The 25,187-nt window shown below is 50.4% G+C and overlaps 5 protein-coding genes across 5 annotated transcripts; 2 read left to right on the forward strand and 3 right to left on the reverse strand.

The window, feature by feature from the left end:
* Window positions 1-263: 263 nt before the first annotated feature.
* On the forward strand, window positions 264-1,570 carry SAMD00019534_081610 (hypothetical protein; the record flags this gene model as incomplete). Its single annotated transcript, XM_012896621.1, has 4 exons — window positions 264-317; window positions 615-749; window positions 943-1,206; window positions 1,316-1,570. The coding sequence occupies 4 exons, from the start codon at window positions 264-266 to the stop codon at window positions 1,568-1,570; spliced, it is 708 nt and encodes a 235-aa protein (XP_012752075.1).
* A 1,128-nt stretch (window positions 1,571-2,698) lies between these two features.
* SAMD00019534_081620 (hypothetical protein) lies at window positions 2,699-7,927 on the reverse strand (the record flags this gene model as incomplete). Its single annotated transcript, XM_012896622.1, has 5 exons — window positions 2,699-3,539; window positions 3,608-4,127; window positions 4,193-4,351; window positions 4,409-7,686; window positions 7,764-7,927. 5 exons carry the CDS (start codon window positions 7,925-7,927, stop codon window positions 2,699-2,701), a joined length of 4,962 nt encoding a protein of 1,653 aa, XP_012752076.1.
* A 94-nt stretch (window positions 7,928-8,021) lies between these two features.
* Window positions 8,022-10,325, reverse strand: SAMD00019534_081630 (hypothetical protein; the record flags this gene model as incomplete). Its single annotated transcript, XM_012896623.1, has 2 exons — window positions 8,022-10,245; window positions 10,309-10,325. 2 exons carry the CDS (start codon window positions 10,323-10,325, stop codon window positions 8,022-8,024), a joined length of 2,241 nt encoding a protein of 746 aa, XP_012752077.1.
* A 203-nt stretch (window positions 10,326-10,528) lies between these two features.
* On the reverse strand, window positions 10,529-16,528 carry SAMD00019534_081640 (hypothetical protein; the record flags this gene model as incomplete). The annotated part of the gene is made up of 4 exons (XM_012896624.1): window positions 10,529-15,612; window positions 15,668-15,951; window positions 16,008-16,317; window positions 16,384-16,528. The coding sequence occupies 4 exons, from the start codon at window positions 16,526-16,528 to the stop codon at window positions 10,529-10,531; spliced, it is 5,823 nt and encodes a 1,940-aa protein (XP_012752078.1).
* A 910-nt stretch (window positions 16,529-17,438) lies between these two features.
* Window positions 17,439-25,161, forward strand: SAMD00019534_081650 (hypothetical protein; the record flags this gene model as incomplete). The annotated part of the gene is made up of 3 exons (XM_012896625.1): window positions 17,439-17,564; window positions 17,645-19,200; window positions 19,269-25,161. 3 exons carry the CDS (start codon window positions 17,439-17,441, stop codon window positions 25,159-25,161), a joined length of 7,575 nt encoding a protein of 2,524 aa, XP_012752079.1.
* Window positions 25,162-25,187: the final 26 nt, after the last annotated feature.

A 25,187-nucleotide genomic window follows, 5' to 3' on the forward strand; every position in this document is an offset into this window, starting at 1 on the left:
AATCCACTCACTGATTATCTCACTTCGCTCACTCAATCAAACATACCCTCAAACAACGTATTCTTTCAATCACTGATGAAACGGAATTTTCGTGTTACTTTGTCAACATTGTTTTTGATTCTTATCACCACACACGACTTTTAGGGTACCCCCAAGTGATCGTTCTCATCACCTCGTTTCTGTGAGCGTGTTGCGATATTTCATTGATGGATAAAGTGAGAGAAGGCTCCTTTTTTGAATCATTTATTATTCGATTAAATTTGATGCCTATTATCGTGTGCACCAACCACCTGCTGTCCTTCCCTTCCCTACCAACAGTAACAATACTCTCCTACCTACCTACCCATCACTCTCTCAACTTTATTCGCACCTCTATCCAATAACATTAGCCCTAACTCCACATCCAACTTATATATACTTATTCATATATATATACATATACATACACTGTTGTAAACATTGTTTGTTGTATTCCTGCTCTTCCATTACCTTAATTTATATTATATATAATCTATTCTTTTCACATAAACTTATTTGTATTAATACAAGATGGTATGATTGATTATTATTATTAATTTGATTGAATGAATGATGACTAATACTATATTTTATAGACTTCGACAGCAGATGATGAGGGATTCACAGAGTACTTGTACAAGATCTTGGTAGTTGGTGACATTGGCACTGGCAAGACCTCGATCATCAAGCGTTTCGTTCACAACATCTTCTCCATGCATTACAAATCAACTGTATGTGATCATTATTATAGTTTGTTGTTGCCTGCTCTAGCTTGACTACAACTTCAGCGAGCGGCGACACACACAAGTGAAGTGAAGAGTTTGAAGAAACATCACACTAACACTCCAACGCACACTCCCACTCCCTCCCACACTCAATCAAACACAAACAAACAACCACAATCAAACAAAATCAATACTTTAGATTGGAGTAGACTTTGCCCTGAAGGTGATCAACTGGGACCCAAAGACAGAGGTGAGACTGCAGTTGTGGGATATCGCTGGTCAAGAGCGTTTCGGAAGCATGACCAGAGTATACTATAAGGAGGCTGTCGGTGCCCTCATCACTTTCGACGTCACTCGTGCCAGCACTTTCGAGGCCGTCGCCAAGTGGAAGGCTGACATTGACTCCAAGGTCACCATCGGTCCTGATGAGAGACCAATCCCAGTCGTTCTTTTGGCCAACAAGGTATGTTATAATAATAATACAATGGGATGGGATGGGATGTCGATTGCTTGTTCAGCAACTGACACATGTTGGTGTCATCACAATGACACATATCGATATATATATATAGTGCGATCTAGGAAAGGAAGGATTTATTAAGACTGCCAACGAGATGGATAAATATTGCAAGGATAACGGATTCATTGGCTGGTTCGAGACTAGTGCCAAGGAGAACTTGAACATTGAAAAGGCCTCTCGCTTCTTGGTCGAGCACATTCTCAAGATGGACATCAGAAGAAATCAACCACCAACAGAGGATAAGGGGAAGATAGACCTCTCCGACAAAACAACGCCACCTACCAGCGGTGGATGCTGTAATAAATAAGTCAGCAGCGCAGCTCCCTCAACAGGCTCGGCTCCAGCTCACACCATCACATCACATCACCACCCATCACTCTCCTGCGCACCAATCGCATCCCCAGCCACCAAAAAAAGACGACAACTATCGATACATCGTCGGTTGGTGAACGCCAGTCCATTCATCAGTCAACACAATCAACACAACAACCAACCAATCAACACAACAGACTGCCAGTCATCCCCTTTGTCCATCATGATTATATAGATGTAGAGCCAGGCAGGCCATCCACACACACCAATGCCAGACAACCAATCAATCAATCATTCATTACCCTTCTTCCCATCACTTTCATACAAAGGATTGGACAAATGGTAATCCACACGAGTTATGTAATAAATAGATAGTCTATGAAAGTGATTTACTTGGTTCGGCATTTCATTCATCATCATTTTGGTTGACTGTCTCCATCTAGAGATACCTGTCGGAATAGAAGAGTCCAATGGTAATGGTGGGGAGGAGTCTGATATGCATCAGAATCCAAAATAGATATGGCTCCCCAAACAATGACTGGCATTCGACATTGCTCTGGGAGAAGTGTTGGACCATGCTGTTAAAGGCAAGGTACGATACTGCCATTGTGATACCAATCTCGACCATTCGTAAGATCTTGACTATTTGCGGGGCATCAGGGTGTGAGTCCAGATTCAAAACTTGAATGATGACAAGTACATAGGTGCAATGAATAGAAAAACTATTATTGAATAAATAAAATTTTAGTAGGATTAATAATATTAATAACTAGTATTGTACTTACCGTAGAGTAGAGTTGAAAGCATAGGATAGGGAAGAATAAAGTAAGGTACTTATATTAACATTCTTATTAATAACATTTTAATATTATAATATCAATAAAAAAGTAACTTCAAATAATAAACCAACTTGTAATAAATGATAAAATATCAATTAAATTATAAAGAACTAGTATTTATATGCGTCTCTCTACCCTACTTGATTAGGTAGTCATTACTATAAATGGTCAACTATACTTAATAAGGAGATGCTTTCCAAATTAAGTATCCATAACCAAATCCAATCACTCAATCAATCAACACCACACACCCAAACAGTGAGCAATGGTATATGCCAGGGTCTTTATTGGATGTGCGTCATCTTGCATCTGTCACCATATGTACACTTTCCACTTGCAAAGTATTTACATATCAGCTTGCTCTTGTTGTTGCTGCTGGACCTCTTGTTGTTGTTGGACGTTGGCGATGTTGTTGTCAGGGTAATAGCGGGAGTTGGTGGATTTGGTGACGATGGACCTCTCATATGTGGTGGTCTGTAGGGCTGGCCAGGTGAGGAAGATGAGGAGGAGTAGGCGTCCGGCTGGTCCATGTAATATCCACTTCCACTGCTACTACTGCTGCCACCGCCGTTGCTGTTGTATCCATCGTATGCGTTGCTTGATCTATAGTTGAAGTTAAAGGTGTGATTGTAGGGCGTGGGTTCGTGGCCATAGTAAAGTCCTTGATTGCCATAGACCAGGCTGTCGCGGTAGGACATTGGCTGTCGTATCTCGGGCACGGGATAGGTAGGGAGATAGTAGATTGGTGGATTGACTTGGTATTGTCCGTTGGGCGAGTGGTGATTGTTGATGTTGTTGTTGCTGTCATTCCTGGGACTGAGAGGATACTTGGAGTTGATCTGTATCTCTGGGGATAGGAGCATGTTGGTCTGAGGTGACAGAGGTGTGTCGGAGGGAGAGAAGATGTCGATGTTGTAAGGAGAGTCGTCATCCTCTGTGTACTGGCTGATTGGTGGAGAGTTGATCCTCTTGCCCTTCTTGCTCTCATACTCCTTCTTTGGCCTCTTCTCGGCGCCTGATCCGCGATGGTATCCCTTATTGATCGAGTTTGATACCGAACGACGTAGCCATTCAATCAAGTCTGGAGTGAGTGGAGGTGTCACACCAATCTTTGAGAAGTATTCACTAATGATGGTGATGATGGTTAGTTGATCAATTGATTAATTGATTGCTTGATTCATGGTAACACTTACTCCCATGTCTTGACAGCCTTGATATGTGTGACAGCCTTCTGAAGGTTGTCCCTGACATGTGGCAACGGTTTGCCAAAGAGTCGGTTGTATTGATCGCTGATGGAGTCTAGCGTGGAGCCTTCGGGACGAGCGACATGTTGGAGGAAGTAGACGTGGAACATGAGCAGACGGATGGACACAATCGACGTCTCAAATGCGATTGTTGGTCTGCTGGCGTCAAACACTGGATTGGGTTCAGTCGCACCGTATGGAGCACTACGTCTGATTATCCACATTACGTTGCGATCAAAGTTCTCCTCCAGATAGGCGTTGGCCACTTCAGACCATTTGTAGTCAGAGACTGTCAGCAGCGGTAGGAACTCGCCCAATGCTGGTGTCTCCTTCTTGAATCGCTTGGCTGGTGTATGTATAAAGTCATAAATCTCCTTATTAATATCGATCAGCATGTCTGGATACCTCTTGACAAAGGCCAGGAATAATTGATGGAACAGGCAATATCCTTCCAAATGCTTGATTGAGGCTGGTTGATGGGGATTGCATAAGTTAGTTGAGTGATTGAGTGAGTGGCTGGCGACAATGACTTACCATGTAGGGTCTCATTCATGATGCAGACACATGCTGTGTTCATGGCAATACAGATGAATCGCTTGGCCAACTCTGGTCTGAATGAGTGTGCTTGCATGATCGCGGCCAAGGACGACTCCAACAAGTCCCATGCTCTAAGTCCATGTTGATGATTGATATCTGTTTGCGCCAGCGTGAGTGAATGAATGATTGAATGAAGTGGACAAGATAACTTACACAAGGGTAACCAATGAGTGAATGATTGTTTCCAAATGGATGACCTTACACCCTGCTTGTAGGCCTCGAGTGATAGTAGGTCGTGTTGGGTCTTGATCTCATCAATCTTTGTGGATCTAGGAGTCTTGCTAACGATCTCGACACCAATGCCCAATATGTCCTCTTTGTACGAAGATCGATTGTGGAAGCAGACCAACTCGGACTCGATGCTGTTGATGTAGTCCTGGAGCGAGGGGTCACTAGAGGGATCCAAGAAAATCGCCAGCTGCTTGTCATTGTTGCCATTACCATTGCTATTGTTGTTGTTGTTGTTATTGTTGTTGATACTACTGCTGCTCTTGAGGTCGTTGCTGCTTACGCTGCTGCCACTGATCTGTGAGTTGGAGCCATTCAGTTGAGATGAGCTGTAGGACGTCTTGAGACTGGACGAGGCCACAATGCTCATGTCTGGCAGCTCAGGCCATGGTGCATCGGGTGCGTGAGGGCAGAGGTGGCACCTGAATGTTTTGGAGTTTTGGATTGCGTCTGGGATCTTGACGAGATAATCCTTGAGTGGCACGGCAGAGTCCTCGTCGTCGAGGGTGATCAGGAATGTCTGGATCTGCAGCAGGATCGTCTGCACACTGTATGCGGACGACCAGCCCGTTGCCTGTCCCTGGAAGAACGACTGGAAGTCACTTAAGATGTCCAGGCATATGCGTCCACCGTCGTGTACGTGTGGGTGCGGGAAAGGTGTGAGCAGGGTGCCGCTGGGCGGGATTGCTGGGTAGGTGGGAGGGAACTTGAGCTCAAGATGGAAGATACCTCCCTCAAATGGTGACCCATCAGGCGCGGCGATATTTGCGTGCCAAGTCAGCAAGTCTGAGGCGTCGACTGGCTCGGCCGACATTAAAGGGATCGGGTTCGTCTTGATAGCCTTGAGGTCTGCCATCAGCGTCTTCTTGGTGCCCTGCGAGATGGTGTGCACCGTGGCCAAGAAGCCCGTCGCCATGATGTTGATCTCTGAGTGATTGGATCGCAGGTTCTCGACGGCTGTCTCCGACGTCTTGTTGAGTCCCAGCACGAGGTCTCGCATACTCGACTGCTGTGAGTCGTTGAGTGTGCGCAGAGATTCATCCGTGACACGCTTGCAGCCATAAATGTTGAGACGTTTGAGCAAGGGTAGCTGCACCAGCTTGGCCACGGACGCGTCGCTGACGTTCTCAGACATGGACAGGTCGATGTCCTGGAGGAATGGGCATTTTGTTTGCAGCGACGACAGCTCTGAGATCAGCTGGCACTTCTTCAAGTCAAGCACAGAGAGATGGTGCAGACGGGCGCTGATGTGATCGATCGAGATATCCGTGAGCAAGTGGCATCCGGCCAGCTGCAGCGTGTTGATCTTGGTGCAGCTAGTGACCAGTGTCTCGATCCAAGCATCGCTCATTGACTTGCAATAGCTGACGTTGATACTGGTTAGCTCGGGGCAGTGCTCCGCCAATATGGTGAATGTGGACGAGTCGAGCTGATCGACCAAGCTGAGATTGAGTATGGACAGACTGAGCGAACGACTGAGTATGTCATTGAGTGTGCAGGGTGCGATCGAGAGACCGGCAATCTCAAATTGTGTGAGCTTGAGCTGCGCGGGTAGCGTCTTGGTGTCGATCTTTGGCGTGTGAGGCACAAGAGGCGAAGATGATGTGTTGGATCGCTTGAGGGGCTGGTCCGAGGGGACAATGGTGGCCGGCGTGGCCGTGTTGAATAAGAGACGCTGTAACGTGTGGCACTGTGACAGGATGCTGATGACAGTGTCCAACGTGAGCGAGGTGAATGAGAAGTCCATCGATACGATGCGTGTGAAGTGTAACTGCTGCGGTGTAATCAACTTGAGCTTGCAGTTGGCCACGTTGAGGTGGTGTATGACGTTGTTGGTCACGGGTGGCAGGTGGGAGATGCGGCAGTTGGATGTGTCCAGGCGTCTTAGCTGGGACAACACGCGCACAATCTCCATCACCGTCTCCTCCTGTATCAGATGACACCCGGCGATGTTGAGATGCTGTAGATTCTTGCAGTAACCCAGTGCTTGGATGCCATGCGACGAGACCAGTCTGCAGTTGGCGATCGACAAGTGACGCAGGTGAGGCATGAGTCGTGTGAATATCGTGACAGACTTGATGTCCGAGTGCGAGATATCGAGGCACTGCAGGCCGAATGAAAGGTTGTCGGTGGGGTTGTACATGTTGTTGATCTCGCGATCGTCAAGCTTGCAACCCTTGGCCACAATGCGAGTCAGGCGTTTGCATCGCTTGAGGAGGACGACAATGGCCAGCGTGGTGGCGCCCGTCTTGGCCATGTTGATGCTCTGGAGATGTGGACATTGCGATGCAATCTTCTCAACGGCATCGTTGTCCAGCGAGTCGCAGTGGTCCACGTCCAGCTTCCTGAGCGAGTCGCCAATGTTCTTGAGCATAGGCGCCAGACTGGCTGTGATCCTGGCCTGGTGGCTCAGGTTGAGGTGGTAGACCTGGTTGCTGTACGTCTTGGCCAGGTAGAGGTAGAAGTCCGCAGGGATGTACTGGGCAAAGTGTTTGATGTGGATGGTGGGCACTGGCAGCAGCTCGGGGAACGAGAGAGACTGGGTGGTGGGGTGCAGCTCGGGCGCCTTGACAAACAGGTGTGCCCATGTGGCGATCTGGTCGCTGGGGCGGGAGAGTATGGACTCGGGCACAGGGAACTTGGCCCATAGGTGGCTGTCCTGAATGATGATCTTGAATGCCTCCTTGAAGAAGTCACCGCAACGATTAAACACGAATGAGTCGTTGCAGTTGAGTGACTTGGTCATCAACAGCGAGCCAAGCCGCAGGTATGCAGTGCAGCGAATGTCGTCGCCCAGACGTGGGATGGCCGAGCGACGTGTGATTAGCTCGACCTTTGAGGTGGCCAGTACATTGTTGGCGGTCTGTGAGTCCCATTGGCCAACGGATTGATAGCAGCGCTCAGCCAACAATGAGATACTGTCTCGCGATGTCCACAAACTGCCTTGCTCATTGAGATACAAAGAGTGTAGCAGATCGCCCAGTTGTAGCAACGACATGTAGTTGTTGGCCAAAAGGAAGTTGGAATATGATCGTTCCAAGTATCCCAAACAGTCGTCCTTTCCAACGCTGAGTGCCAACTGCTTCAACACATTAGCGTAATCATTGAGGATATCCTTGTTATCTGGAGTTGATCTAATCGCATCCTCAAACTTATTCGTCGCCAGCTTGAACAATCGTTCGCTTCCTGTCTTGCCCTCCCATCTATCATTGATTGAACGAGTGTATGTATGTTAGTGAGTCATGTCCATGCCATATCTTGTCCACGCCACAGTACATACTTCATGCATTGAAGCGAGAGTGCATTGCCCTCTGCCAAACTGATGATGTTCATGTGCTTGACCTTGACATCCATGCTTGTGATGTCAGAAAGCACCACTCTGAATGACTTGGGGTCGTCCCTCATCTCGTCCATCGACTCATCCGCAAGCTTGATTCCAGTCATGTTCTGTATCCTCACAAAGATGTAATAGATATCCACATGAGTGCTCAGGTCAACATAAGGGTCTCGCTCTGTGAGTGAGCGTGTAAGTATGAGTTCAGTCTATACCAGTCATTGCTCGTGCATGCGACACGTTACCATTTGGGAATAGCGAGTTATCGAATCGACGAAGGATCTCATGCTTGATGTCTTGGAACCAGAGCTTCTCGTGTTGGTGCGTTGGATCGCCGAGGATGACGTTGAAGAAGTCCATGACAACTTGGATGTAGGAGTCGGCCTCAATCGACTTGAGCTCCTTCATCTTCTTGCGTAGATCCTCTCTGATGATGTTCTTAAAGACTCGCGCAACAATCTCGGTGAGCAGGATGCGCTTGAGAGTTGGGTCGGTCACATGCTGACGCACAATGCCTAGGTAGCGCACGTTGATGCCCTCGCGATGTATGATCTCTGTCAGATGCTGATACCACTGCACCTCCTTGACATGTGCGTCCATCCAGCGGGCAACCGTGGGGATGCATGTATTGAACAGGTGCTTAGTGGCTTCGAGCACCTCCTGATTGTTCACGGACATAGACACGGCGTCCACCTTGCCAAAGGGCGAGTAGGCGTCGCTGCTCAGTGGCGTGTGATAGGTCTGCACAAACTCGGGTCGGAACAGGCGGTACAAGAATGCCTCGTCCACATGGCTGTCGGCAGTGGGTGGGAAGACACGTGCAAAGTCCAACACGTAGAAAAGGTCGTCGCGACCAATGTGGCCCTCAATGTCGGTGGGACCATATAGGAACTCCTTGCGCTCGCCAATTCCACAGAGATGGCCCTTGATGTTCAGCTTCTCAGCCGCGGCCTTCATGCGGTCAAACACTTCGCCGCGTGCCGCCACCACGCTCTTGCCACCGTCCGCGCTACCATAGACAATGGTCTTCTTTGGCACGATTGGCAGAATGGACATGGCCACCAGTCTGAAGCCACGATAGTCCAGCAGCGCCATCAGTGGCACGTGAATGCCCTCGCAACCATAGTAACGCATGACGGACTTGAGCTCGTGGCCGCCCGCCTTCATTGAGAACTCGTCGTTGCCATAGATCTTGATCCAGTCGGAAGCGAACTTGAACAGAATGCCATTGTAGACGTACTTCTCGCCTCCAGCCTGTCCACCAAGACTGGGCACGGACATGATGGTCTTGAAGCGCGTGTCAATGAATGCCTCCTCAATGATGATCTTGCCATATGTGATCGCAGCGTGCAAGAAGTCCTTGCTGAGCGAGGACAGATGCTTGTACTTGACGTACTTCTTGTCGAGGTCGTCCTCGGGCAGCAGCAGCAGTCGTTGGAACTTCTCGTTCCACCCAATGCCCAGGCCATACTTGCCGCCCACGTCGGGTGTGATTGAGGCAGTGGTCGAAGAGGGTCCATTGTCATAGTTGGTCGATGTCTGTGACAGGCCTCCGAGGGCCGCCGCTGCCGCTGCCGCGCTTCGCTCATTCTTTAGTCGCTCATTAATATACATCTCTTGGCTTGATATTGATTTGATCGCTGGGGCGTTGCCATAGCTGCTGTAGGCATCAACATTGTCATAGCTTGATGTTGACGTTGATGTTGATGTTGTTGATGATGTCGTGGTAGCTTGCTTGGCCTTGAGATGAGCCACCGCAGCAGTGAACTGTGCGGAAGTGTCCTCATCATTGTGTTCGTTCAATGAGAGCGTCGATACCAAGGTCTCGAGCTTGACAGCGGGTTGTAGGTGTGATGGAGATGGCGTGTCTATTCGATCGGAGGAGAAGTATATACCCTGCTCCTGAAATGATGGTAGTGAGCCTTCTAAGCCCTCCGAGCCATCTGAGCCAGCACCATCATTGATACCATGTCTTGTTGTTTGTGTTTGTATTTGTGTCGTCGTTGTCGATGTAGTGGATGTTTGTGTTTGTGTTGTAGTAGTCGAAGTCGATGTGGAGTTCACCGTCTGCAAAGATGGTGATTGATCAAGTTGTGCAATAGGTTCATTCTTTACAATTGGTATAGCCACCTGTTGCTGTTGCTGCCTGTATCCCTTGCCACCCTTCTTTGTTATATAGCCTGGATGTTTGGGACTATTATTATTCGATGAAGGTGTAGATGATGAGGTTGGTGTAGTAGCTGTATTTGTTATGTATGATGATGCTGTTGATGATGGAGTCTTCTTCTTCTTCTTTGATTTAGATGATACATAAGGTGTGATGACTTCATCACTACCCTGCTGCTGTTGTTGTTGTTGTTGATCTATATTAACATTGTTGTTGTTGTTGTTGACAGTTATAACGTCATCACCATCGCTACCATCATTACTATCATTGATAAGATGATAGAATATATACTTGATCACTCTTATAAAATGGATGTATATATACAATGACACAAAGTACATTATGTATGTGTGTCTGTTGTTGTTGTTGTATTAAGATTATATTATATATATAAGTACTCGATCGATCAATCAATCAAAGTGAATACGCGATGACACACAAACAAGATAAATGAGGGAGTCAAAGTGAAGGTGATCTTGTCAAGGGGCACGTCCAAGAGGCACGTTTTTCATTTATGGGTTCACGTCACGCCACGTCAACTCGGTTAAGTGGAAGTGCGAGATGTCTCCTTGATATGCGCCAGTCTTTGACGCAGTGATGCAACAGTCGCTGAAAGGTCCTGCGTGCTCTCGCCTCCACCTACTCCTCCAGTGCCAGTACCAGCACCACCAATTCCAGCTCCACTAACAGTCGTCCTACGACCTCCAGTCATGTTGAGTGATGTTGATGATGATGTTGAAGTGGTTGTTGGTGCAGTTGGTAATGTCATCATCGTGTCGTTGTTTGTAGTCACATCTTGTCCACTGGCATACTTGTTTCGAAGTCTATTCAATGTGTTCAGTGCCATTGTGGCGGTAAGTTGATTGCTTTCATCGCCATATGACTCGCCCAGACTGTTCTCACGATGAGCCTTTCTCTGTATCTCGCGAAGTCGTTCCATGTAGTCCACCTCTGGTGGTTCGGGCACGTTGGAGCGTGCATGCTCCCTCTCAGTGGCAATCTTTGTCAGACTTCGATGTATGTATGCCTGGAAGGGACCTGTCGACCTGTTGATGTGTGGACTGACGTCGTAGTCTGGGAACTGTTTCTTGAAGTAATGGAGGTCGTAGAGACCTTCGGTGGTCTCATCGCGCGAGCCCACCTTGCGGAAGATCTTTATCGCCAGCTGTCTCTTCTCATCGTCATTGGCGGCAGAGTAGTTGCGCGGCTCCTTGTTGACGGTGGAGCGTTGCTCTTCCAGCGTGGACGTGCCACTCCTAGATGATATGTCACTCAGCGTAGGGATGGTGATGTTGTCCTGCTTCAAGATATCCGGTGTATTCAAGGGTGCCACACCCAACTGCGCAATGTCCAGGAACTCTGCACTGTCCCCAAGACTCTTGTGCGACTTGGGCTGAGGCTGGGCTTGTTGATCCTTCACAGCGACAAGCTTGTCAAAGGCCTGCTTGCCACCGAGTAGATTGGCCAACAGTGCAAAGAGGTTGGTGTGCTTGGAGGCTTGCTGTGCAGAGTTGATTCGCTTGCAGAATGCCACGACATCGGATTGATTGAGAGTGACGATGTCTTGTGTGAGTCTCTCGGCAGCCTTCTTGAATGTATCGTCGATCTCTCCATTCTGATATTGAAGCAGCGTGCCTACCTCTTGCAAGATGGCCGACACATCCATCTCGATTGGCGAGCCCGCTTGCGCTGCCTCCTTGAGTGGCTTGGAAGCGCGCTGCATGCATTTGAGCAGCAAGTCCTTGTACTTGGGCGACACCTGCTTCTGATTGGGCGCGCTCACCTTTGTCATCATCTGGAGCAACGCGCTCAACAGCGTCGTGTTGTTGCTGTTCTGGAGTGTACGCAACAGTACTTGGTTCAGTGCCTTGTTGATCCAGTTCAGGTCCTCCTGGTTCTGGCCGGCCGCTCCAGCGGTGTGACCCACCAGCAGACGGATCGACTCGGACAGCACGGTCTGCAGCGCCACCACCGAGGTACGCTTGGCTATGAACTCGTTCGAGTAGATCGTCACGATCGTGTGTATCAGATATTTACAGAGGCGGAAGATCGTCTGGTCGTTGGTGACCTGCGGGAAGATGCTCAGCAGGATGTTAGTGAGGTTGAGCAGATACTGCTCGCTAAAGTACAGGAACTTCTCGGCGAATGACTGTGAGTTGGCCAGATAGTTGGACAGATGCTTGAGGTACTCGACCACTGTGTCGAACGTCTCGTCTGTGTAGTTGGTGAGCACATTGAGGTACTCTTGTATCTTGAGCGTCTCCTCGTCGTCGGGAGGGCGTTGCAGTGCCTGCTGTGTCGACGGCACCTTTGAGCTTCCAGCTGTGCTTGGCGAGCTGACTGACGAGCTGCCAAACATGCCTTGGAGTGTCTGTCGATCGGCAGCCGATATGTTGCCAATGTGCTTCCAGATGTCGTCGCCAATGTGACTGTACAGTTGTGTGAGTGTGTTGGCCGCCGCTTGTTTGGCGGTGGGCTCGCGGTCTGCCAATGACTTGGCGACGATGGATATAACGCTCTTGATGTTGTTACCACACACTGCCGCGCCATGCTGATTGATCAGACTGCCCAGATCTGAGATGCATTCGAATCGCGTCCTCCAGTTGGAGGTCTTGGCGGTGACTTCCAACGTGTACTTGAACAGTGAGTTGGGCTGCGTCACCTCGGCCAGCTCCTTGTACGCCTGCTTGAGTGTCTGCTTGAAAGTCTCGTTGGTCGTGCCCATCTTCTCGGTGACGACCGGCAGTATGCAGCCGGCCTCGTAGTCGCTGATGAAGTACTCGACAGCCTTCATGCGCTGGGCGATCGTCTCGAGCAGCGACAGTGTCCTCTTGAGCGAAGTCAAGCCAACGTCAAACAGCTTGAATGAGCACCATCTAAACACGATGTCGAGGACACTGATGAGAAGGTCGATGTTTCCGTCCTCCTGGGCGACGCTAGCCAGCATGTCCACGACCTGTTGTTGATGCGACGAGTTGGCTGAGAACATCATGTTGGCAAACTCCTCGCTAAAGGTCGCGCCAACCTGTTCCTGGAGCTGCTCCTGTATCTCGTCTGTTTCCAAAAAGTGGAATGATTGAGTGGTGCTGCGTTGTCTGGTCGACTTGCCGTTGGGATCATTGATGATGAACTCGTCCGTTATCGAGGGGGACGAGGCGGCAGGCGGCTGCAGCGGTTGCGATGGCTGCAGTGGTTGCATCTTTTGTGGTGTTGTAGACGACGAGAATGAGCCACGTCGTGGTGTGACGGATGGTGATGGAGTTGGCGTTGTAATGCGGCTGCCAGTGGATGCTCGGGCCGGTGACTGAGCGCGGGCACTCAGCTTGGACGCGGCTGTGGCTGGGGCGGGAGCAGCAGCACCAGCGCCCTTCTTTCCATAGTATCTGTCAATGACCGCTTGTATAGCTGTCTGGTTCGTGGGTTTGACCTCACGCATCTCCTTCTTGATCACATCGCCTGGAACACTGGCACTGATGGCGGCCAGCAGCTGCTCCGAGTTGGATCGTATCTCAACGTTCTTGTCCTGCAGGCATGTGATGATTGGTTTGATAAGCTGTGGCAGATCAGTCTGAGTCTTGACCGCTGCGATATTGGACAGTATCCAAACGAGTCCTTCCTTGCGACTTGTGGCTGATTCCTGAGTGAGCAGCGTGGCGATGGGCGACACGAACATGTCGACGCCCAGCTCCTGTGACAAAAAGTTCATTGAGGCCAATGCAGCATCGCGCAGTTGCTTCTTGGAGTCGGCCAACAGCGAAACGATGCCGGGCAGTAATGTTCGGGTGGACTTCTCAATGGCGGGGCCAACCGAAGTGACCAACAGCGACACGAGTGTGAGCGATGTCGTGATCACCTTTTGGTTCTTGTCTGTGAGTGGGCCCTTGCCAATGCAGCTCATGAGTGTTCCAAGCTTGGGTTGTATCTTGAGGTTGGCATCGATCAGTATGCGCTCAATCTCCTCCAGGGCAGTCTGTCGCTGCTTCCAATCATTGTCCGAAAGATTGGCCAACAAGATGCTGTTGAACTTGGCGCCGACATCTGTGCGCGGCACCTCGCTTTCGACGCGTGGCTGACGCGATTGTGGTTGGGGTTGCATGTCCTTGACCTTGGCAAACTCCTTCTCGGTGGCGTCCAGTAGTTGTTTCTTGATGTCTGACAGGTAGTCGAGCAGGGCTGGTCCGATTGCGACGCGCAGCACACAGAGCACCTTGATGGCCGAGGTCTTGACGGGTGTGGACGACGACTCCATGCATCCCTTAATAAAGTCAAAGAGAGGTTTGAACAAGATCGAATTGACTCCAAACTCCTCGAGTGCCTGTGCCATCCACACAAGTGTCGACTCTGTGATCTTGGGGTTCTTGTTGCCTAGTGCGGCTGAGTACGCGAGTTGGAACACGGCCTCGGGTGCTAGAGCCTCGCACACCAGCATCAGTGTCTCTGTCGCCTTCTCCTTCAGCTTGACGTCGGTCAGCTTCTCCAACACTGCGCTGAGGAACAGTGACACTGTTGTCTTGGAGAATGATGTGTCTTGTGTTGCCAGCGCTCCAATGATGCCCAGGTGATTGTTGGTGACCTGGAAGTTCACCTCCTTCCATCCTGGTTTCTCTTGCATGTAGCTGATCAAAGGCTCGGACATGCCTGCTCTGGCGCCATTGCTCACGGCCTCATATATTGCCTCGGTGGCTTCGACTCTGTCCTTGAGGTTCTGGCTGTCCAGTCGCGAGAGTATATCTGATGGAATGACGTCTGACAACTTCTTGGCATACTCTTCCAATGATGAGATTGCTGGTGGTGGTGGCGCGGCAGCTCCAGTTGATGCTCGTGCTGCGGGCTTGCCGCCAGCTCCCTTCTTGCCATCCTCCTCCGCGGCCACGGGTGCCTCGACGGCGACCGGTGCAGGGGCTGTGGGCATCAAATCCTTGATCTTCTTCAGCTTGATGGCATCCAGTTGATTGAAGTATGGTGCCATGCCACGCTCACCAATGACGTTTGCCAGAACAGCAAATGTCTTGGCAGCACCATCACGAACTGCGCCATCAGTGTCGTTCAGGGTATCCATCAGCACCTTGGCCAGTTGCTTGGCAACCTTGACGACATCCTGTGGCTTCTTGGTTGTGGACATTGTCTTGTGCATGAAGTTGAGCACTTCGATCTTGACCTGTGCCACCTTGGAGCCCAGCATCGTGGTCAAATCCTCGACCATGTCAGGCAGTGACAGGGTTCTCGTGATGATCTGTTCCATTGTGACGTGTATCGCTGGCACCACCTGTGGCTTCTTCTCTTTGTAGCGCTCCATGATTGGCACGAGGAATTGCTTGACCTGTGATGTGTACTGTGTGCGAAGGCCCTCGCAAAGCAGACCGACAGCCACAATGGCCTTGGTGACAATCATGACGTTTGTGTCGGCCAGTGTCTTCTTGAGAGTTCGTGACAACTCATTAAAGTCGCCATTCTCAATCTTTGGAGATGACTGCAGTATCTCCACCAACTTGTCAATCTGTGCCTGTCGCTCCTGCCACTTCTTTGCCTCCATGCCCTCATAGAACTCCCCAGTGATCTTGTTCAATATATTTACAGCGTCGATCATTGAGTAAGGATCGATCTCCTCTACTTCTACAACTTCTGGTTCTGTTTGGCGTTAGGGAATGGATGGAGAGGGGAGGGCGGCGGCAGGGTAACTTACTTATTCCTTTGGCGGCCTGAGCTTGGGCCTTGGCAGCCTCACTCCTCATGTATTTGAGTGGGATGGCAGGGTCGTTTGGTAACTTCTCGAATGTCTCATTGAGTGCCTTGAGTTGAAGTGCTGTCAGACTGTCGAGCAGAGGTAACAACGCCTGCTTCATCCATCTATATATCTCGACAATGAGTGCCATCGCTTCATCTCTGATTGCCTTGTCTCGATGCTCGAACCATGGTTGGAACTGCTTCAATATCGACTTGACCGGTATGACCTTTGGTCCAAACGTCCTATCGTGAGCACGCGATTAGTGATTGATTGATTGATTGAATGAACGCGAACATACTTCAAAGCCTCTCTTAGACCGATCAATGAAGCTGTCATGACTTTGGGTGAGCTGTTGGTCGTGCCCTTGAGCAAACTGTCGACTACGGCCTCGGGTGAGTCTGCTTCGATTGTAGCGAGCAATACTTCTATGGTCTTGTCCTTGACCTTGGGTCTTGTCGATGAGAAACACTTCTCGACCAATATAGGCGCGAATGACGGGGCAAACACCTTGACCGTGTCGCAACGATCAATGAATGTTGCCAACGTCTCCAACACCTTCTCCTGTACCATCGGGTTGATATCAGCCAAGTACTTCTTGAAGTTGTGGCCTATGTCAATGCCAGTGTCAATGTCAGTGTCTTGCCTTCATCATCACAACACATGACACTACATACCATGATCATTGTATAGTGCACCAGTTGACTCGAATGAGTTCTTATACTTTGTTGTCAACTCTTCGAATCCACTCGAACGCCACTTCCAGTTCTTATGAGCGATACGGTCCTCAATTGAACCGGATGGTTGCTCTTCATCAGCCATCCTATTCCTTGTCTTTTAATCCTAACTAATCTATCTATCTATCTTAATCACAATTTGTTGTTGTTTGATGAATGATGCTGAAGTCTGGTGATATGGCTATATATACATATACAAATACAAATACAATGTGTAGTAGATTACCTTGGATTGTTCATTCGAGTCAAACTTCATTGAGACTTTGATGACAACAACAAAAAAGTGATGTTCGGGCGGGAAAATTATGATTTTTGGCTTGGACCTCACTGGAAGGAGATATCATCAAACAACAACAGTCTTCTAGAAGTGAGTGAGTTTGGGAGTCGACAGAGATCTTAGTGTCGTTGCCAAATCCACTGACTTGACATAAAAGATTAGGACTGACCTGAATTGAATGGATTCGAGTCAGATTCCTTTTCAACCAGTTCATAATAAAGTGAGAGGGAAATGACTAAACAATCATCTGACAATAGGTCCAACTTCCAAATGAATACCATGGTGTCAACTAAAACTGATATCAATGGACTTAATATCTCTTCAAACAAATACGAACTACATTACTCAACCTTCATTGAAAAGAGTGTAGAAAAAAAGGAGAAAAGTCATCAAAATTCTCATTTGATTCGTGTGTTTTGTATCAAGATTTGATGAGCTGTAGGCTGATCAAATATGTGAACTTGTGTATGTATTTTGGGCCATAAATATCCAATTTAATTAAAGTATTGACAACCACCAAACCAAAGGATACAGTCTGTGTCTTGAATGAATGAATGAAACTTTGATCATTGTTGTAAATACATGTGTATATATATTCAATCAATCAACCAATCAATCAATCAGTAAACATAATAGTAAAGTTAATAATAATAAGTTGTAATTTGAAATAATAATAAATATCATAAAGGAAGGTTGAGTTCAAAAGAAAGATAGAAATATGAAACTATTGGACAATATACTTTGTTTCGTCGATGGCACTGGAGCATCATTCAAGGACAAGAAGGTCATCCAGGACCTCATCATAGCCAACGGTGGTAAATCAACTACTTTGTTGAACCAAAAGGTATGCATCACCAATGGTGGAACTATCCCATCATCACTCATTCATCAACTAACTCAACTGAATCAATCAATCAAACAAAGGTATCATACTACATATGTTGTGCAAATGACTTGAACATGCTATCCAAGTCAAATGCATCACATGAACAGGAACAACCACAACAACAGGATGACAATGACAATGATGATGAAGATGAGGATGATGATGGTGGACAACAGGTGAGAGGTAGCATCTACTTGGACTCATTATCATACAATGTACGCAAGGCTATAAAGTTGAACATACCTATTATGACACGCCAGTTCATCGACGACTCGGTCTCGGCTGGCTTCTTGCTCTCCACCGACCAGTACCAACTGGTGTCGCTATACAACATCAAGGAGCATCACTACCAGTCCTACGACTTTGGCGCGCTGCTCGACGACGGCGCAAGCAGCAGCAAACAGACATCACTGGAGCAACGCAAGCGCGTGCCATACAAGCCGGCCGAGCCGGCCGCCGACGCGCCTCCATTCCCTGAGGATCGCTATCACATCGTCAAGTACAACGTGCTGCAGTGGACGCAGCAGAAGCGCTTCGTGTGTCTGGAGCTGCATGTGGGCGGCGGCGCCATGGGACTCATTCAGGTGGGCACTGACAGCGGAGCTCGCGAGGCTTCGTCTGGCGGCGACCAGGAGCAATCATTCTACCGTGTGTTCATCAATCATGGCTCAACAGACAACATCCCAGCGAGCACTCGCGAGTGGACTCCCGTGCCCAGCATTGAGGATGGACTCGTGTTGTACAATCAGCTCTTCCTGCAATACATGTCGCAGCCCTATCAGAAGTTCCTGATGACATCGATCAACATTGGCTCTGACCGCCTGCGTCAGCAGGCCACGTCGGTGGCCGCCACTCAGTCGTTGCTGCCCGACTCTGTACAGAAATTGGTCAAGCTGCTCTACGACGAGGCAATCACGACACTGGGCACCAAGCTGGGCGGCGCCCGCCAGGTCAACCTCACGCCCGAGGGCACGCTGCAGACCGGTGTGGGCACGATCGCTCTTCCCCAGCTCGAGAAGGCAGAGTTCAGTCTCTTCCAGATAGCCAACGCAGTGCGCGGCGACCTCGCGCAGATATCCAGCGCCACAGTGGTCGGCCTGTTCAAGGAGTTCTTCAGTGCACTGCCCCAGGCGCGCCCCGCCGGCAACTTCACCCACAACATCGAGCTGCTTCAGGACATGCAGGACCTGGTGCAGCTGATGAAGGATATTCTTAACGTCGGTGAGTCGCTCGGACTCTCCTCGCAGAGCAACAACGTGACAGACACACGCTATCGCGCCATGCGCTGTGACATCCGGCCAATGGACACCACGACCAAGCAGTACAAGAAGCTCACCGATCAGATCATGTCGTCTGCCAAGCATCTGATGACCATCAAGAACATCTACCAAGTGACGCGTCGCGAAGAAGAGAACCATGTCTTCCCACATCAAAACGTCAAGACACTCTACCATGGCAGTAGACCCAGCAACATCCTCGGTATCATGAGTCGTGGACTGCTCACACCCAAGTTGTCCACCACCCTAGGTGCATCCAGGCGTGATGTCGGTTACCTTGGATCAGGTATCTACTTTGGAACAAAGGCTGCAACAAGGTATGTTTGATTGATTGAGTGATTAAGTGAATGATTGAATGAGCACATACTGACCAACTACTCCTTAGCTTCCAATACTGTGATGGCCAAGCAACATCGACTTCAAGGTTCATGTTGGTGTGCCAGGTAGCACTTGGCGCAACAAAGAAGTATACTTCGCATCAGAGTCATTTGGTCGAGCCACCAAAGGGCTTTAACAGTGTACAGGGTGTGGCCAAAGACAACAACAATGGCTCAGTGTTCACAGATGATGAGATGGTCGTGTTCGATCCCAAGCAACAAGTGCTGCAATACCTGGTCGAGTTCCAGGCCATCGACAACAGCTTCAAGACTGCCAACAGCAACATCTCTTCGCTCAACATGCAGAGCAAACAGGATGCAGCTACATCATCATCAGTCATTGACACTGATGTCGTGCCAAGTGTCGTGCCAGCGTCCAACGCAAAGGATGAGAAAGAGGAGGTCAAGGAGTCGGGACTCATTGGTGGCGGCGTGGCCATCCCTCTTCAATCAGTGCACGTTCGCGCCAAGCTTCTGGATCTCGTTGGCGAGGTGGTACTCTACCAACACTACAAGAACGACTCGTCCAAGGCTATCGAGGCCAAGTACGTGTTCCCTCTGGATGAGATGGGCGCAGTCTGTGGCTTCGAAGCATACATAAATGGCAAGCACATCATTGGTGAGGTCAAGGAGAAGGAGCAAGCTCACCGCGAGTACAAACAGGCCATCTCCGAGGGCCATGGCGCCTACCTCATGGACGAGGAGAAGCCCGACGTGTTCACTGTGAGCGTTGGCAACCTTCCGCCACAGGCTGAGGTGCTCATCAAGATCACCTACATCACCGAGCTCTCGATTGACGGCCTGGACATCAGCTTTGTGCTGCCATCCTCAATCTCACCCGCCCAGCGCAGTCTGAGTGCGGCCCAGGTCACCCAAACCACCACTTCTACCGTCAAGGTGGACAGCGACGCCACCTCCAAGCTTTCGATCCAAGTCGGCGTGGAGATGCCTTACAACATCGTCAAGTTGGTGTCGCCATCTCATGAGATTCGCTGCAAGAAGACACACACCAAGGCCACCGTGGAGCTGGCCAGCGGCGAGTCCAGCCTTGGAAAGAACTTCCAATTGTTGGTCGGTCTGGAGGACCCGTACAGCCCGAGAATGTGGGTCGAGGTCGACGGCACAGGTCATCACGCATCAATGTTGGCATTCTATCCCAAGTTGGACATTGACGCGGACCGCGACACCCCCACCAACCTCACCTTCCTCGTTGATCTCTCGGCATCGATGCGTGGCGATCCCTTCCAGGACATGCTTCGTGCACTCCGTCTGGCAATCGCCAATCTCCGTGGACTAAATGTGCGCTTCAACATCGTGCAATTTGGTGACGTTTTCGACTGGCTGTTCGTGGACAACGTGGCACCAACCGAGGAGAACCTTCAACTGGCATGGAGCCACATCAATTCGCTCAACGCCAGCTATGGAGGCACTCAGCTGCAGCAGCCCCTCCAATCACTGCTGCTTCTGTCCGAACAGTGCAAGCCAAGCAACCCCAACAACATCTTGTTGTTCACCGATGGCAACGTGTCGAATGAACGCATGATCCAGCAGTTGGTCAAGCGCGCGTCCGCACACTGTCGTGTCTTCTGTTTTGGAATTGGAGAGAACGTCAGTCGCCACTTTGTCAAGTCGATCGCGCGTCTCGGCGCCGGCTTTGCCGAGTTTGTCACACCAAACAAGCGACCCAACCCCAAGAAGGTGATCGCCCAGCTGCAGAGGACTGTGGCGCCAGCCATGTCCAACGTGCGCGTGGTCTTTGACTCGACCGACAAGATCGTCCAGTCACCCAACACCATCACATCGATCTTCAAGAGCGAGCGCCAGGTCGTTTATGCATTCAGCGGCCTGTGTACACGTGCCACACTTTCTGCACAGGCTCCTGGTGGAGGCCTCATCAGCAACACGGTGCACACTCCCGAGATCGGTTTCCTTCGCGGCAACCTCATTCACAGATTGGCCGCGCGCTCAATGATCCGCGAGTACAACGACGGCACATATGCCGAGTCCAAGTTGCAGCACGACTTGATCAAGCTCAAGAAGAAGGAGGACGTCATCAAGCTCTCGATCCAATATAGCATCGTCACTCAGTTCACATCATTCGTGGCAATCGAGAAGCGTGAGAAGAACGAGGTCGTACGAAAGGATATCCCGCCCCTACAGGAGATCGTCGACCAGTTCGTGGTGGACGCGCTGCCCTACATCCCCTACGAAGATCGCTCGAGTGGCGACGGCGTCGATGCCGGCGACTCCACCCTAGTGTCGAAGCGTGAGCAACTCTTGCGCACCATGGAGTCGTACAAGTCTGGCGGCAACCACGCCGACTCTGTGCGCGTGCTCCATCAGATCGCCGACACTTATGGCGATTATAACCGCGATGAATTGAGACTGTTGTCCGAGACGGTCAGCTCGCTGACCACAAAGAACCAGGACGTGGCCTTTGGCCAAGGCTCTTCGACACCATCCAAGACCATGACACCCCTGGCCCTATCAAGAGCCAAGCGCGAGAAACAAAAGGCCATGGATGAGATCAAATACAACTCACTCTCACTTCTGCGTCTGGTCGAGGCAAGCTTGCCCAAGTGCGCAACCGAGGAACAAAAGGTGGCTATTCTAGACGAGCAGGCCAAGATCTACGCGACACTCGCTCGTTGCGAGTCCAACGACACTGCTAAGCAACATCTCCTCAGCCAGACCAAGGGCGCGCTCAAGGATGCCTTGGCAAGAGCCGAGAAGAGTCTTCCTCCCAACAGCCCAGTACGCTTGAAGCTTGCCTACAACGCAGCCCAGGCCTACAGAGACATGGGCGAGCACGACCTCGCGTCCAACCTGGCCAAGAACGCGTTTGACAATGCAATCTCAGAGTTGGACTGTCTCTCCGAGGACTCCTACACTGAGACCACTCTCTGGATGCAGTTGATCAGGGACGACCTGACCTTGGCCTCTGAGCAAATGGATCTCCAGCAACAGTACAAGACACCCACCAAGGGCAAGGTCACCGAGGTACACGCAGTCGATGACAAACCAGCCCAAGTGGTGGTCAATCGCTGGGCTGGACTAGGTGGTGTCTCGGTTGACAAGTTGATTGTGTCACCTGTTGCCAAGCCCCAGGAGAAGATCCTGGATGGTAGAAACTGGGCCGATATCTCCGACAGCAGCTCGGACGAGGATGATGGACATGATGCCACAGAGGTGTATCTCGGTCGCCAAGAAAGCGACTCTGATAAGAGATCACGCGATAGAGACAGGGAGAGGAGCAGAGGCTACAGCGAGCGAGGTGGAGACAGAGACAGAGTGTCCACAGGTAGCCAAGGCCTCAAGAACATGGGAGGCAGAGGCGGAGGCGGAGGCAGAGGAGGTGCCGCTGCAAGTGGATTTGGCAGAGGAGGAAACAGATCAGTGTCCAACTCTGGCGAGAACGATAGGAGTGTCTTGCCTCAACAGGTGCGATACATGGATACCCGCGATGAAGATATGAAGAAGGTCGTCAGCGAAAAGAGCGCCGTACCACTAATGTCAGGAATGCGATACATGTCAAAGCGCGCTGATGAGATGGAGAGAGCCCCAGCCAAGATGCAAGAGATGGAGAAGCAGATGAACGTACTAAAGTTAGAGAAGGAGCTTGAGTCGGCCAGGAAGTCACTTATGCCACTTAGGGCTCAGCAAGAGGTTGCCATGCCTCTTCCAGAGCCAATTGTCATGGCAAAGAGCCTGAACAGACTATCGTGGTCCTCCTCAGTCAGCACCTCATCTGAGGAGAGTATTGTCACACCCTATGAGGTCCAATCTTTGGACGACTCCATCCGATCATCCCGAGGCGAAAAGGCCGATATGAAGGAGAAGAAGTCAGTTCGTGGCAAGAAGATGGCCAAGGACACTCAAGATAGTTGGGGCTCCGGTGACTCGGATATGTCGTTCTTCTCGAGTCCCCAATCACCACCTCCACCATCATCAGGAAGCTATGCACCGCCACCACCCCCACCCAGCGCCCCAGTCGCCCCTCCAAAGCCATCCTCCGCCCCAACACTCGCAGGCAAGATGGCTCCGCCACCACCATGGACTACGACCCAGACCGCTGCGCCACCCATGCCAGGAGCACCTCGCCGCTCCGCGGCTGGACCACCACCCCCGGTTGCATTTGGTCAATCATCGAGCTTTGGTGCTCCACAACCACAGGCAGCCGCAGCACCGATGGCTTCGTTTGGCGCTCTCAAGAAGGTAGCGTCGCCACCAACCAATGCATTTGGATTTGATGGCACTAGTGGTGCAGGTGCCTCTCCCACCAACAGCTTGTTCTCTTCATTCTTTGGCGGTGCCCCTACGACGACCCCAACAATCGCTCCTACCACCGTATCCACGTCCACCTCAGCATCATTGTTTGGAAGCACCTCCTCTGGAAAATCATTCTCATTTGGAGGAATGCCACAACAACAGCAACAGCAGCAACAGCAACAGCAGACGTTTGGCTCCGCGGTGTTCAATGCTCCTCCACCACCTCCTCCTGCAGCCCACCAGGCACTCGAGAAGTTTGAGCGAGAGGCCACACCATTGTCCTCGTCATCTTCAAGCATGTCTTCCCTATTCAGCTTTGCAAAGGAGGGTTTGGCCAAGGTGTCCAACTCACTCCTGAGTAAGGGAGGCAAGGCTGCTGAAGCCCCCCTCAGCAAGACAAGCTCCAACAACAACAACAACAACAACAACAACATTGTTGACAATGGATCAACCTTGAATGACAGCCTGGGTGAGCTGAAGGAGTACAGTAGAAGGAGGATGGCTAGGCCCGCTACTGTCACCCCTGTTGCCAAACCAGCACCACCTCCACCCAAGGAGGAACCCAAGCAAGACCTTCTCCAATCTTTACTCAGTCGCAGATCAGTAGTATATGAGGAAGATGAGGAAGAGGGTGAGGACTGGGGCGACAATGACGATGAGGACTGGGACGCACCAGCACAGAGTTACGACGACGGTATCGCCAACGAGATGGCCAGGTTCAAGAAGGAAATCAGCACCCAGAATGATGAATTGAATATGCTGTTGTGTGACCTTACACCTGCAGCTGCTGCGGCAGCCCCCATGGAGAGGGCACCATTAAAACTGGTAACCAGGAGCATCGAGCGAAGCGAAGAGGACATGGGATTCGATCTCTTTGGCGGCGATTATGACGCCCCCGCGCCAGTCATGGCCGCTGCAGCTCCCAAGCAACTGGCACCGGCCAAGGATTACTCTGCAAAGAAATCGTCATTTTCAGCCAAGATGGAAGAGAAGGAGGAATCTGATGGCGATGACATGGGATTCGGTTTATTTGACAGTGACGAGCGCATCATGACCGAGAGCGTGAAGGCCAAGCCAATGCCAGCCCCAAAGCCATCTCCCAAGCGACCAACATCATCATTGGTTCGCGGTGAGCTCATGCAAGAACTGAGAGCTCCAGAGGCCTCAGCAGGCGAGTCCGTTCGTTCTGCCTTTGCCTACAAGTGGTCAATTGATCAGAAGCCACCAGCAGACTCATCGGACGGAAAGAAGAAGAGCAAGCGCAAGTCCGTGAGCATGTCCAAAGAGTTGGCACCCGAGGCAAGCTACCCAGCAAAGCCAATCGTGGATGGCATCAGAAGCATACTTGGCGCGAGAAAGAGTTTCAATGCTGATGATGTTGCAGTGTTGGCATTGCTTGGTGTTCAAAGCGACTCGCACGTGGTCAACTGCAAGAGCTTCATGAAGACAACATTGATTCTGGAGTTGGTACTCCTGTTCCTACGTCTGCTTCTACAGCCAGCCACAGACTCTGGTGAGTTGCTCATTCTCTTGGAGAAATACAACTCGATCCGCCCCTCGATGAACAAGGCCAACCCTGCCTACCAATGTCTGCTCAGAGGATCAGCGAGCCATCTTATCAAGAAGCTCTAAAGAGATATTAAATATTGTTTGTTTAT

This window comes from Acytostelium subglobosum, assembly GCF_000787575.1.
Source record: "Acytostelium subglobosum LB1 DNA, scaffold: scaffold17, whole genome shotgun sequence".
NCBI classification, from domain to species: domain Eukaryota; phylum Evosea; class Eumycetozoa; order Acytosteliales; family Acytosteliaceae; genus Acytostelium; species Acytostelium subglobosum.